Raw genomic sequence first — 12,359 nt, 5'->3', positions numbered from 1 at the left:
AAAAGGGAGCATGAAGCATTAATAATCATTACAATCGATTTGTGTTATCAATACAATCGATAACACGATTCAGCTCTGCCTTTAAGTTGACTGCAAACAGGTCGTTAATGGTTAAAGTGTTGGTAACCTAAATTGAATCTTGAACTTAAAATTTGAATGTTAATCAATATGTATTCTGATAAACAGGCTGCATAATGACCAATGAGATGTATTAAGAGCAAAAGTGTACAAATAATAGACTCACCTTCCACCACGCCCAACCCGTCTTCGTGCAAACCCAATACACTTGCGGGGTACAGTGAGGGTAGTGAGGCAGTATCTATAGCGAATATCCCCTAGTCCTCCTTGCTCTGGACTACACCAAGGCCAGTTGCCAGTTTGGTCCAAATGTGGCTATAAAAAACAAACTTAGATATAATTGTTTTTTAATGAATCACTACAGCTTAAGCTCGCTATGACTGGCATGTTCATCATGATGCTCATTGCACTTACAGCATAGTACTGACAGCCAGCTTTCCTGCGGAAAGCAAAGGGACCATCTGGATCATTCTCCTCCTCAGCTTCTGAGGAACCAGACATGACCTGATAAAAGACAGACGCTAGATGTGTGAAAGCAGATCTGTTTTAGGAAACACATTAGAAAAAAAAACAAAAAAAACTTCTATCTTGGAATTTCTTAATATATCGTTTTTACACGCTTCATAATACACAACTGGAACACATCTTTAAAAATAAATAAAGTGTAAGAGCAGACAATTTTCAGCAGCAACTAAAGCATTAAGTGACAAACCTAATGCAGGAAATAAAAAGGCAGAAAATGCTGTTGCCAGCACACTCTTAGGGGGATATTCATTTCTGGTTCATGACTGTCGGGACGTCACGACTGTAGGGACGTCCCGGCAGCAGTGACCCTGTCCAGTTCTTGGCCTGCTCAACTGATGATCGGAAGGCAGGATTCAATGCTCGACAATCCATGACCATTCTTGGCAAAAGGGGCCTGACTGCTTTTAAAGTCGGGTCCGTTCTGCCGAGATGCCTCTTCAATGCTCTTGGGAAAAGACAGCATTGAATAGGCAACCGCCCCCAATTCACCCATTGGAATTAGCGGCGGGGATTGAATATCCCCCTAATTCCGATCACTCAATTAACATCCACTTAAAGAAAAAAAAAAAACACATGTAACACGGCAAGATTAGGAATAGACATTCCCAATAGGTAGTAGAATTTTTCTGACAAATTGAAATGATGGGGCAGCCAAATTGATATGGCAGACAATGACTTTAGTTCTTGCTTGGCATACCTGGGAGAGGGGCTCATCATCAGAGCTGGGGAAATCATACTGATTTAGATCCTTCGCGTTGAACACTGGAATTGCAGCAGGACTGGTCTGTTGAGCAGCAGGAGAGGAGGGTAAGACTTTGGGCTTCTTCTCATATTTCCGTTTCGGTCGTACAGCATCAGATTTCTCTTGCTGCAAGATTTGCAAATGTAACATTTTATAATTCATTCAAATTCTAAATCAGGTTTCAAAGACTAGAATGAACTATGCTCAGATTAATAGAAGCATCAATAAAGTGAGCAACTCCTAAATTAAAGCAATGGATGTATTCTGTGGCTATAAAAATAGGAATTTAATACCTACCGGTAATTCCTTTTCACGTAGTCCTTATGGGATACTGGGAATGGTCTTAAGACATTGGGTATTAGAGGGTATCCGCAGGAGACAGGCACATCTATAACTTTGAAGCTGGGTGTACTGGCTCCTCCCCTCTGATTCCCCTCCCAGGAACCAGTTAATGGAAAAACTGTGCCCGAAGGAGAATGTACATATGAGAGGAATAACATATATGTCACCTATGTAAACATAAGTGTGAATAGTGTGGTGAGATTTATGCCAGCACACCCGCATTCATACAAAACAATAAACAACTATAATACCACCAACTGGGTGGATTTTCTTTAACAAGGTCACTGAACTAGACCCTTGAACCAGAAGACCCTAAGGTGAACTTCTGAACTTAAACAGCAGAATAAGCTGCAGCCAGACCCCCGCACGGGGCGGGCGCCCAGTATCCCATAAGGACTACGTGAAAAGGAATTACCGGTAGGTATTAAATTCCTATTTTCACTAACGTCCTTGATGGGATACTGGGAATGGTCTTAAGACATTGGGGATGTCCCAAAGCTTCCAGAAAGGGAGGGTACGTGCGGAGACTGCTGCAGTACTGCCTGCCCAAACTGGGTATCTTCTTGGGCCAAGGCATCAAACTTGTAAAATTTTACAAAGGTGTGTTGCCCCGACCATGTAGCAGCTCTACAGAGTTGCAGAGCTGACACACCCCGAGCAGCCGCCCAGGATGCGCCCACCGATCTGGTGGAATGAGCCTTTAAAACCGGAGGGGTCGGCATGCCTGCCGTCACATAGGCTTGTTGGATTGTAGTCCTAATCCATCTAGCAATGGACTGCTTAGATGCAGGGTGTCCCTTCTTTTGTGCGTCATACAGAATAAATAGACAATCTGTCTTCCTGATTCTTAACGTCCTCTGGACATACACACGCAAGACACGCACCACCTCCAGGGATAACGGAATATCCGGCGAACCAGATGCAGACGGGACCACAATTGGCTGATTTAGGTGAAAGGAAGAAATCACCTTGGGAAGAAAACGCGGGTTTGTTCTCAACTCCGCTCTATCTGAGTGGAAAATCAGATAAGGACTTTTACAGGAAAGGGCTCCCAATTCCGACACTCTCCTAGCCGAGGCTAGGGCCAAAAGGACCACTGCCTTCCAGGTGATATACCTCAACTCAATTGACTCCAATGGTTCAAACCAGGAGGATTGAAGGAAGTTTAGAACAACGTCCAAACTCCAAGGAGGTGTAGGAGGTACAAAAGGAGGCTGGATGTGAAGCACTCCCTGAAGGAAGGTCTGTACTTCCGGGATGACAGTCAATTTTCTTTGGAAGAATATGGACAGGGCCGAAATCTGTACTTTTAGTGAGCCCAGACGAAGACCCAAATCCAATCCCGCTTGTAAGAAGCACAACAACCTATTCAGGTTGAATTTTGCAGGGGGAACCTTCTGTTCCTCACACCAACCCACGTACTTTCTCCAGATCTTGTAGTAGTGCGTGTTTGTCACCGGCTTTCTGGCCTGAATCATCGTGGTGATAACTGATGAATGCAGACCCTTCTGAGCTAAGATTTTCCGCTCAGCCTCCACGCCGACAAACGTAGCCGCCCTAAATCTTGGAAGACGCAAGGGCCCTGTGTGAGAAGATCTCTCCTTAGAGGCAGAGGCCAAGGATCCTTGATCAGCAGGCTCTGTAGGTCCGAGAACCAAGCCCTTCTTGGCCAATCCGGAGCCACAAGAATGGCTTCCACTCCCTGACTTCGAACCCTTTTTAGAACTCTTGTCAGCAGTGGTATGGGTGGAAACAGGTACACCAAGGGAAACACCCATGGAATTGTCAGGGCGTCTATTGCCACTGCGCTGGGATCCCTGGTCCTTGTGCAGTACATGGGGACTTTGTGGTTTAACCGGGATGCCATCAGATCTATCGATGGCTGGCCCCAACGGTCCACAATTGCTGCAAACACCTGTGAATTCAGGCTCCATTCCCCGGGGTGGAGAGCGTGACGACTTAGGAAGTCCGCCTCCCAATTGTCCACACCCGGGATAAAGATGGCCGACAGAGCCACCACGTACGTTTCCGCCCAGGTCAGGATCTTGGAAGCTTCCTTCATGCAAGTCCTGCTTTTTGTGCCTCCCTGGCGATTTATGTAGGCCACAGTTGTGGCATTGTCGGACTGTATCTGGAGCGCCCGACCTTGGAGGAAATCCTGGGCTTGTAACACTGCATAGTATACAGCTCTCAGCTCCAGGATATTGATGTGGAGTCTCGCTTCCCACCGAGTCCACTGACCTTGAAAGGTTCTGTCCATGGTCACAGCACCCCATCCCTGCAGACTCGCATCTGTTGTGAGTCGCACCCAATCCTGGATGCCAAATCTCCGACCTGAAAGCAGGTTCGACTCCAGCAGGACCTGTTCCGACCTTGCTTTGATCAGCAAGTCGTCCAGGTAAGGGATAATGTTGACACCCGACCTCCTGAGCAGTACCATCATTTCTGCCATCACCTTCGTGAACACACGCGGCGCTGATGACAGGCCGAATGGCAGCGCTCTGAATTGAAAGTGCAGATCTTTCAGCGCAAACCTCAGGAAAGCCTGATGTGGACCCCAAATTGGTATGTGGAGGTAGGCGTCCTTTACATCCAGCGATGCTAAGAACTCTCCCTCCTCCAGGGTTGCTATTACAGCCCGGAGGGACTCCATCTTGAATTTGTAAACCCTTAAAAAAGGGTTTAGAGACTTTAAATTTAAAATGGGGCGCACCGAGCCGTCCGGCTTCGGCACGAGGAACAGATTGGAGTAGTAACCCCTTCCTTGTTCCTGCAATGGGACAGGTGTGATAACCCTTGACGTCAGCAGGCGTTGTATTGCCTGCTGCAGGTTCACTCGGTCTGCCTGTAGAGCCGGCAGACCTGATTTGAAGAACCTGTGAGGGGGAGGTTTTTCGAATTCCAGCCTGTAGCCGTTGGTAATAAGATCTCTCACCCAGGAATCCAGGTGAGAGACTGACCATACTTGGCTGAAAGCTGACAGGCGACCCCCCACCTCGCAAGTGACTCCAGGGTCGGAACCCGAGTCATGCTGCCGGCTTAGAGGCGGAGGCATTAGCGGCACGATCCTGAGATCCTGTGCTGGCGGGCTTCCTGAACCTGCCACGGCCCCCTCTGGTGGCCGAGCTGGAGCCTCTCGCCCTCTGCCTGGGCCTGGAAGGCCGAAAGGACTGAGAAGCCTGAAAGGACTGGGACGTATGGCCCTGAAAGGGACGTTTTGCGTGAGTGGAAGCCGTCGGCAGAAAAGTCGACTTGCCGGCTGTAGCCTTGGATATAAGGTCGTCAAGTTCGCTACCAAATAACTTTTCTCCCTTAAAAGGCAAACTTTCCACGCTACGTTTAGACTCTGGATCAGCTACCCACTGTCTTAACCAGAGGGCCCTGCGGCCTGAAACCGCCATTGCGGAAGAGCGAGCATTTATAGCTCCAAGCTCCTTCTGCGTGTCACACAGGATCTTTGCAGTATCCTGGATATGGCGAAGTCTCTCTCCGACCTGCGCCATTGACATATCGGCCAGCATGCCTTCCTGGATTTGAGAAGCCCATGTATAAATGGACTTGGCCATCCAACAACTGGCGAGGACAGGTCTCTGAGACGCCCCACTCGCAGTGTACATGGACTTAAGGGTAGTATCCAGTTTTTTGTCTGTACTATCCTTGAGTGTTGCTGCCCCTGGGACGGGGAGAACCACCTTCTTGGACAGTCTGGACACTGATGCATCCACAACCGGAGGCTCTTCCCACACCGCTCTAGTGGCGGGATCAAAGGGAAAATTGGACTTAAACCTTTTAGACAGTTGGAAACGCTTTTCAGGTTGTTTCCAAGCCTCCTTAAACGTCTCATCAAGGTCAACTTGTTCAGGATAAACAATTTGCTGTTTCCTTTGGGACCCAAAGAACGGGTCACCTTCCTGCATGTCAGCTAAAGGAAGGTCTAACACTTCTCTTATTGCTGTAATAAGAGGTTCTGGGCCTCTAAGAGATGACAGTGAATCAGGGATCAGAGCCCCGTCGTCCACATTATCATCTGTGTCGTCACCAGCCTGTAGATCATCATCTGAATCAGGCAACATGGCGGTCGCAGCACGCTTCCGTGACTGGTCCGTGGTGGTGCTTATATTATCCACCCGTGCGGCTAAAACTGTTAAGTCCTGCTGCACCTGTTTGGTCTGCATTGTATTTGCAGCCAATTGTGTTGACACTGCCTGCAGCATGGTTTTAATGCCTGCCGCCCATTCAGGCTCCTGAGAGTCTGATTGAGGATTAATCTGGGATGAACCCCCTGTCCCACTCGTTTGAGTGGACATGCATTCCTCACAAGTAATTTGTGAGGTTTAGGCACAAACTTGCTGCTGCAAATGAGACAGGTTAACTTCCTCACCATGTTGAAGGAATGAGTAACCTTTCTTCCACAAACACACCACAATCACAATGAAATAAATATGTATATATTCAGAGTGCAGTGTATAGTAGCTATATATGTGTGAGCTCTATCACTGGAAGTGTGTAGCTTAACAAGCACGTGGGGGAGCGCTCAGATTACACTGAGGAGACCAGCACACCCTGTACAACCTGAACTCCTATTTAGGAGTTGGTAACACGCATAAACACAGAACAGTGTGATCAATTAAGCGATCTTAGCGCTAAATACACTTGCTGTTTTCTGCAGATTTCCTCTGTCCAACACCTCACCGCTGAGGAGTGTATCTGGAGACAGTAATGGCGCCCAGGGAGAAGCAGGAAGTAGTGTATGCGCGCTCAGAGCTCTGGCCTCGCTCCGCTGAAGCCCCGCCCCCCTGTGATGGCGCAGGGGCTTCACTGATCTTTATACTGGCGCTGGCTGTCAGTTTTAATGGCGCCCTTACACTGAACAGCGTTTTATAGTGGGATCTGCCCTGGTAGCCCAGGGACTGTCACCCGCAGCCAGTTTGTGACAGGGGGTCTGCGCAGCCCCTGTGCAGGGTACCGCGTCTGCCGCCGCCGCCATCTTGCCGCACAATGAGCCGGGGTACCCCACTGTGGGGACCCCGGTTTCTACTCACCACAGACGTCTTCGGACTGTGTCAGGAGTGTGCGGCATGCTGGGGGTGAGTATCACTGCAGCGCAATGCCCGTGAGTACAAACACCCTCTCAGGACAGTGGTCCTGCAGCAGGGACAGCTCGGTACCTTAAGAGGCCTGCAGCTGAACCCTCCTCAACTGACTCCCACGAAGCAGGGATACTGTGAAGTCCAACACAGTAACCCCAAAATAATAAAAGAAAATAAACTGAAGACAAACTCTCTGGAGCTCCAGCAGTGTGCATCCTCTCCTGAGGGCACATTTTTCTAAACTGGTTCCTGGGAGGGGAATCAGAGGGGAGGAGCCAGTACACCCAGCTTCAAAGTTATAGATGTGCCTGTCTCCTGCGGATACCCTCTAATACCCAATGTCTTAAGACCATTCCCAGTATCCCATCAAGGACGTTAGTGAAAATACAAATGCCTCAGTTATATTTGGGAACCCATAACTCATCTTACCTTGTTAATCTTAATCTCTATCATATCCTGATGTTTGAACGGACTACTAGAAATAGGGATGATGGGGATGGCATAGGTGGGCTTCGAAAGCTGACGCTGAGCCATTACCTCCGACACGATCTCTCCATTATAGTCACCTAGGTTATACCTGTATTGCAAGAAACAAAAACTATATATTATATTTTTATAAACATCCATCATCATTTTACATGGCAAAGAGTCAACACAAATATACCCAATTACGTGAAAAATCTAATAAAACTATAATTACATGAATATTTCATGCCACAAAACCCATTATCCAGAAAGCTTTGGACAAAGAATGACCTAACTGTACTAACAGATATGTGATTAACAGCTTACAAAACCACCGCAAGTATGGAAAAGCTTGTGAAACGTGGACATCTAATAGAAACTAGTCCACTAAAACCAGCTTTATAATTACACTCTTCTAAAGTTTTAGATGGGAAACAGATGACTTTTTTTTTTTTTTAAAGAACCTTAAAAATAAGCTTCATTGAACTAAACTACTCTAAAGAGCAGACCTTGTTCACCTATCGCTGGTCATGTGAATTAGTCCATCAATTCTTTAAGGTCCTAAGCAACTACTGTTGGCAGGTCAGGAGTGGTCTTGAACTGTTGGCTAACTGGTCATTAGGTGGATTACACCATCAGTAAATAAATCATGAATGATATGGCCTCCGAACAGCCTAAATCAGAATACACATGAAAAAAAAAATAACAAACAGATTGGATCAAAGGTTTTCCCAAACTCCATCATTATATTCCAGGTTTTAAAGGATATATCCATGTTTAAGCAAATGCGACAACCAGTACCTGAGTCTTTGATTTAACCATCTGGACTAAAGCATGGAAATCCTTAAAACCTGGACTGTAATGGCGATGCAGTAACCTTTGTGGTATAGGAATTAATGTTCAAGAATGTGTATCAAGTGATGCCATCCTATCAAATCATGTGGAGTACAGAAGCTACACTAGTAATTCCAGATTTGTTAACCCTAACACACAATACATCCCCCACAATGCTCGGCTATGCGCACATTGACCAGTTACTTTAGTGCACACCTCAACCCATAGAAGTTTGAGGATATGCTTGTTATGCCAACAAATGCAATATGCCATTACAGAATTGCAGACTGTGCCGATACCAAGGAACCCTCCACTAGAAGTGTATTTTTTGGGTCAAAAATAAAAAAAAATTAAAAAAAAATCTTAAAGCTCTTCATTTAAAAAGAAAAAACAGCATTCTCCAACTCTTGCTGGGAACAATGCAGTTTGTGACAATTTGGTCAGATCTTTGCTAGCACCTCAGGAGGGTTGACAAAAGAAATTCTCTGGTCAGGCATAATAGAGTAGCCAATTGAATAGTTCCAGGACCTACTTCCCAGCATTATTAACATTTAAACCCAAACATTACTGATTATTTAATGTCACCTTACTCAGCCACCCTACGCAAGTATGGCTTCTATAACAGAAATAGTTATTACCTCTTTTCCATTATTTCCAGTGTTAGATGCAGTAATTCTCGCTTGCTTTTTTCTCGCCTCTTAATCATTTCCAATATGGTCACAGCTCGACTGAGATCCCGACGCAACTTTAACATTTTTTCATAAGAAGCTTCATCATTCTTTCGGTTCTGAGGGAAATGGCAAAATGAAAACTTTCAGCAAAATCTCTCAGATCATTTAGCCTGTTACTTCCTACCTAAATTATTGCTCATATCTTTAGCTGCCAGGAATATTGAACCTTAAAAACCAAGCTGCTATTTGAAGGACCCAAGCCACTTCCATACACCACCCCCCCCCCCCACCCCCCCACACACACACACACACTTTTATACAAAGCAGCTTATGCCGGAATTTACGTGAACAGTCCATATTGTCAGCTGCATACTGGGTGTTCCATAATGGTGACTGGGAGTTGGCTTTCTAGATGCAATGTGATTTACCATCTAGATCAGTAGTTCCCATTCCTGGTCCTCAAGTACCCCCAACAGTGCACGTTTTCCAGGTCACCTGCAGGTGCACAGGTGCTTTCCTTATTCAGACACATTTTAAAAGATCCACAGGTGGAGCTAATTATGTCACTTGATTCTGTGTGGAGACCTGCAAAACGTGCACTGTTGGGGGTACTTGAGGACCAGGGTTGGGAACCACTGATCTAGATTATAGGAGGGTCACGGGCATATCGCTGAAGTAGCTGCAATCTCCAACATTCTACTTGCTTACATTGGAGGAATCTGCATCTGGCATGCGGCTGGAGGAAGTGTCAATGGGGGCATTAGATGATTGCTTTTTAAAGACACACTATGTGGTATATGATGATCATACAGATGTTCAAAGTTACGGTCTCACTGTTTACATCAGGCATGTCCAAACTATGGCTCTCCGGCTGTTGTGAGACTACACATCCCATCATGCCTTGCCACAGTTTTGCTTTTAGGGAATGCTAAAACTATGGCAAGGCATGCTGGGACGTGTAGTTTCACAACAGCTGGAGGGCCATAATTTGGACATGCCTGGTTTACATCATTGATATTCAATATGTTGCTGTCCAGCTGCTGTTAAACTACATATCCTAGCATGTCTTTCCCCAGTTTTAGCATACACTAACAGCAAAACTGTGGCAGGACATGCTGTGGTGTGTAGTTCCACAGCTGCAGAAGTGCTGTAAATACCCCTGCCTTACACAATCAGCAGTATTGCTCTAAATCAGGGAATGTCATAAATACTATATGGCATAATAGCATTAGGTTTCATACAAGACTGCAAGCAGCTTTCACAGGCACCAGGGCAACTGAGTCAATTGGGGAGCCTCACGAGTCACATTTCTTACAGATCCTGAGGCACGAGAGGAAACGTGTGCAAAACCTTTTGTTTCGGTGCTCTAATCACATCCTTAGATGGGTTTAGTTCCTTTGCACAGCTACAAGCTCAAAGGCAGTTGTGAATACAATAAGGAATTAAAAAGTGCATCAATTTTTTGAAGTCTTGAGTTTTAAACTCATGTTTTAGAAAGACCTGTTAATGGTTCCTGGCAACAAATCAAAAAGAAAAAAATATATACATTGGCTGACATACTGCATGAGTGGCGAATTATCCTGAGGATTAAGAGATGCAGGTCTTCTTTGATAGGTGGTCTACATGCCGCCAAAATAATGAGTCAGAATGAACGCCATCTTCTTGCATTGAGGAGAACCACCATGAGGAAAGCTATCATACTTCATAAAGGGACTAACTTACCTTCCGTGTTTGCATTTTCTCTGTACGTCTTCTGAAAGCTACATAAGGATCACAGGTACTAGAGCCATCCCGTTTCTCCTGTTTCACTGCTGGTATAAGGGTGGAGCTACGGGAGTTTTTCCTTTTCTTAATCCAATAGTCATAGACCTCAGTAATCAACTCATCATCTTCCTTCAGCAACAGTTTGGCCTCTTGGAGATTGACTGGCTGAAGAGAAGAGCAAGAAGACGTTGTAGACATTGCAAAAAAACCTTTAAAATTAGAATGGGATCATTGGATAGACACCACTAGGTCGACATGACTGAAGGTCGACACGCATTGTGTCGACATGACACGGTGCCTCAATGCGCTCGGCACACTATTTTATTCCCCCACTGCACCCTAGTAGATGGTAGGTCGTGAAATACCGCCTGTCGGCACGTCAGCTCCCCCCCCCAAAAAGGTGAAAAAAACCCACGTCAACCTTTTGACTGCCGACCTTCAGACATGTCGACCTAGTGACCATATTCCTTAAAGTTATATATTTGAACAATAGAGTGGAAAAAAATGCACAAAAACTTACATGCTGACCACTGCCCTTCTCTAACCGGTCGATCATCTCTTCAAACTGGAGAGGAGAAATTTCCATCTTCTTTTTAAGCTTGTTCACAAATACCTCATCCTCCGAATCCATGTCATAATCTGGCTGTTCTGCATCCAAACTAAAAGCTAAATGATCGAAAGTAATGTCATATAATGAAACACGCAAGGCCTTTTTTTTTATGTGACAATAGTAAATTTAAAATCAAGGCACATTAAAACTGACTGCAAGAATTAGCATTTTACAGTTCAGTCTCATTTATGGAGACAGAAATATATGGAGAACAACAAACAGGAATTAGAGTCCAGTCACATTATAAACAATCATATTAACTAAACCATCCAAAAAATAAAAAAAACCATCCACCGCTAGAATATGGAGTTTTCAGCAATTCTTTGCTCCACTAGGCAAAACAACGAGTTTATTATATTCATAATACAATGACACAGTTCAAGTCAATAATCCAAGAAAGTCACTTTAATACTTGATCATTACTTACGCTGTATGTGAATGAGCTGCTTTGGCATCTTAAATTCCCCTGGGTACACAGATTCATAATAAGCGATATTACTTTCTGCCTCTGGGACGGGAATAACCATGTTATCCCGCTTCTCTCCGTATACCTGCAATGCTGACATAGCTCGCTGGAGATGATGTTCCTAGAAGCAAAAGATGATATTACTATTGATATTCCATTTCAGATTTTGATTTCAGCACAACAAATTTATAAGAGGGCACTAAAGTATTATACTACACAAGCGTTTTTTACCAAGAAGCCGTCTACATAATGTAATTTACATAAAGAGTTCTGTGGAGAGTTCGTTAACTCAACAACTGAAACGTTTCGGGAGAAAGAAAAATCCCACCGTAGAATAAAATTAGAGATACCCTTCTAAAAGCAGAAAGTACATCCATAGCCAGGCTAGCAAACAAAAGTATTGCCTCACAAAATAAAAAAGGCATTTCAGTTTTAAAAAATTCCCTAATATGTTCTCATAGATCAACTCAGAATACAGATCTGCCAATTTTTGAAACAGAAATTCTAATTGGTTAGCTATCGTCAGCGCAACATACGCTAGACCAACTACAGGGACCTTTATGGTTCTGGGGATGTTTCACAGCACAGTGATTTGGGACACATTTCTTAAAGAACCAGACTCTTGTAACAGCCCTTGATGAAGTGGCTCCAGCATCCCGTTACACCCTACCCAGGCTTAGATGACTGATGTGGCCCTCCAAAATAACAAGACAACTACGAATCAGTCACGTAAAAGTAGAACGCCAATGGCGTAAATCTCGTAATCTCAATG

The 12,359-nt window shown here is 44.9% G+C and overlaps 1 protein-coding gene across 3 annotated transcripts in view; it reads right to left on the bottom strand.

Annotated features, from left to right (window-relative positions):
- EPC1 (enhancer of polycomb 1) overlaps window positions 1-12,359 on the bottom strand; it is a 70,348-nt gene that overhangs the window by 13,711 nt on the left and 44,278 nt on the right. For all 3 annotated transcript variants that reach the window (XM_083188869.1, XM_083188868.1, XM_083188870.1), the window contains exons 2-9: window positions 11,549-11,708; window positions 11,032-11,177; window positions 10,470-10,676; window positions 8,715-8,863; window positions 7,207-7,354; window positions 1,301-1,471; window positions 493-582; window positions 245-393 (exon numbers count right to left, since the gene is read on the bottom strand). In XM_083188869.1, the coding sequence (XP_083044995.1) occupies window positions 245-393; window positions 493-582; window positions 1,301-1,471; window positions 7,207-7,354; window positions 8,715-8,863; window positions 10,470-10,676; window positions 11,032-11,177; window positions 11,549-11,708 (1,220 nt within the window). The remainder of the gene's footprint in view (window positions 1-244; window positions 394-492; window positions 583-1,300; window positions 1,472-7,206; window positions 7,355-8,714; window positions 8,864-10,469; window positions 10,677-11,031; window positions 11,178-11,548; window positions 11,709-12,359) is intronic.

The sequence above is a fragment of the Crinia signifera genome, chromosome 5 (assembly GCF_055691185.1).
Source record: "Crinia signifera chromosome 5, ASM5569118v1, whole genome shotgun sequence".
Classification (NCBI taxonomy): Eukaryota; Metazoa; Chordata; class Amphibia; order Anura; family Myobatrachidae; genus Crinia; species Crinia signifera.
Note: the sequence above shows the minus strand (reverse complement) of the source record. Positions and strands in the feature narration are given on the sequence as shown.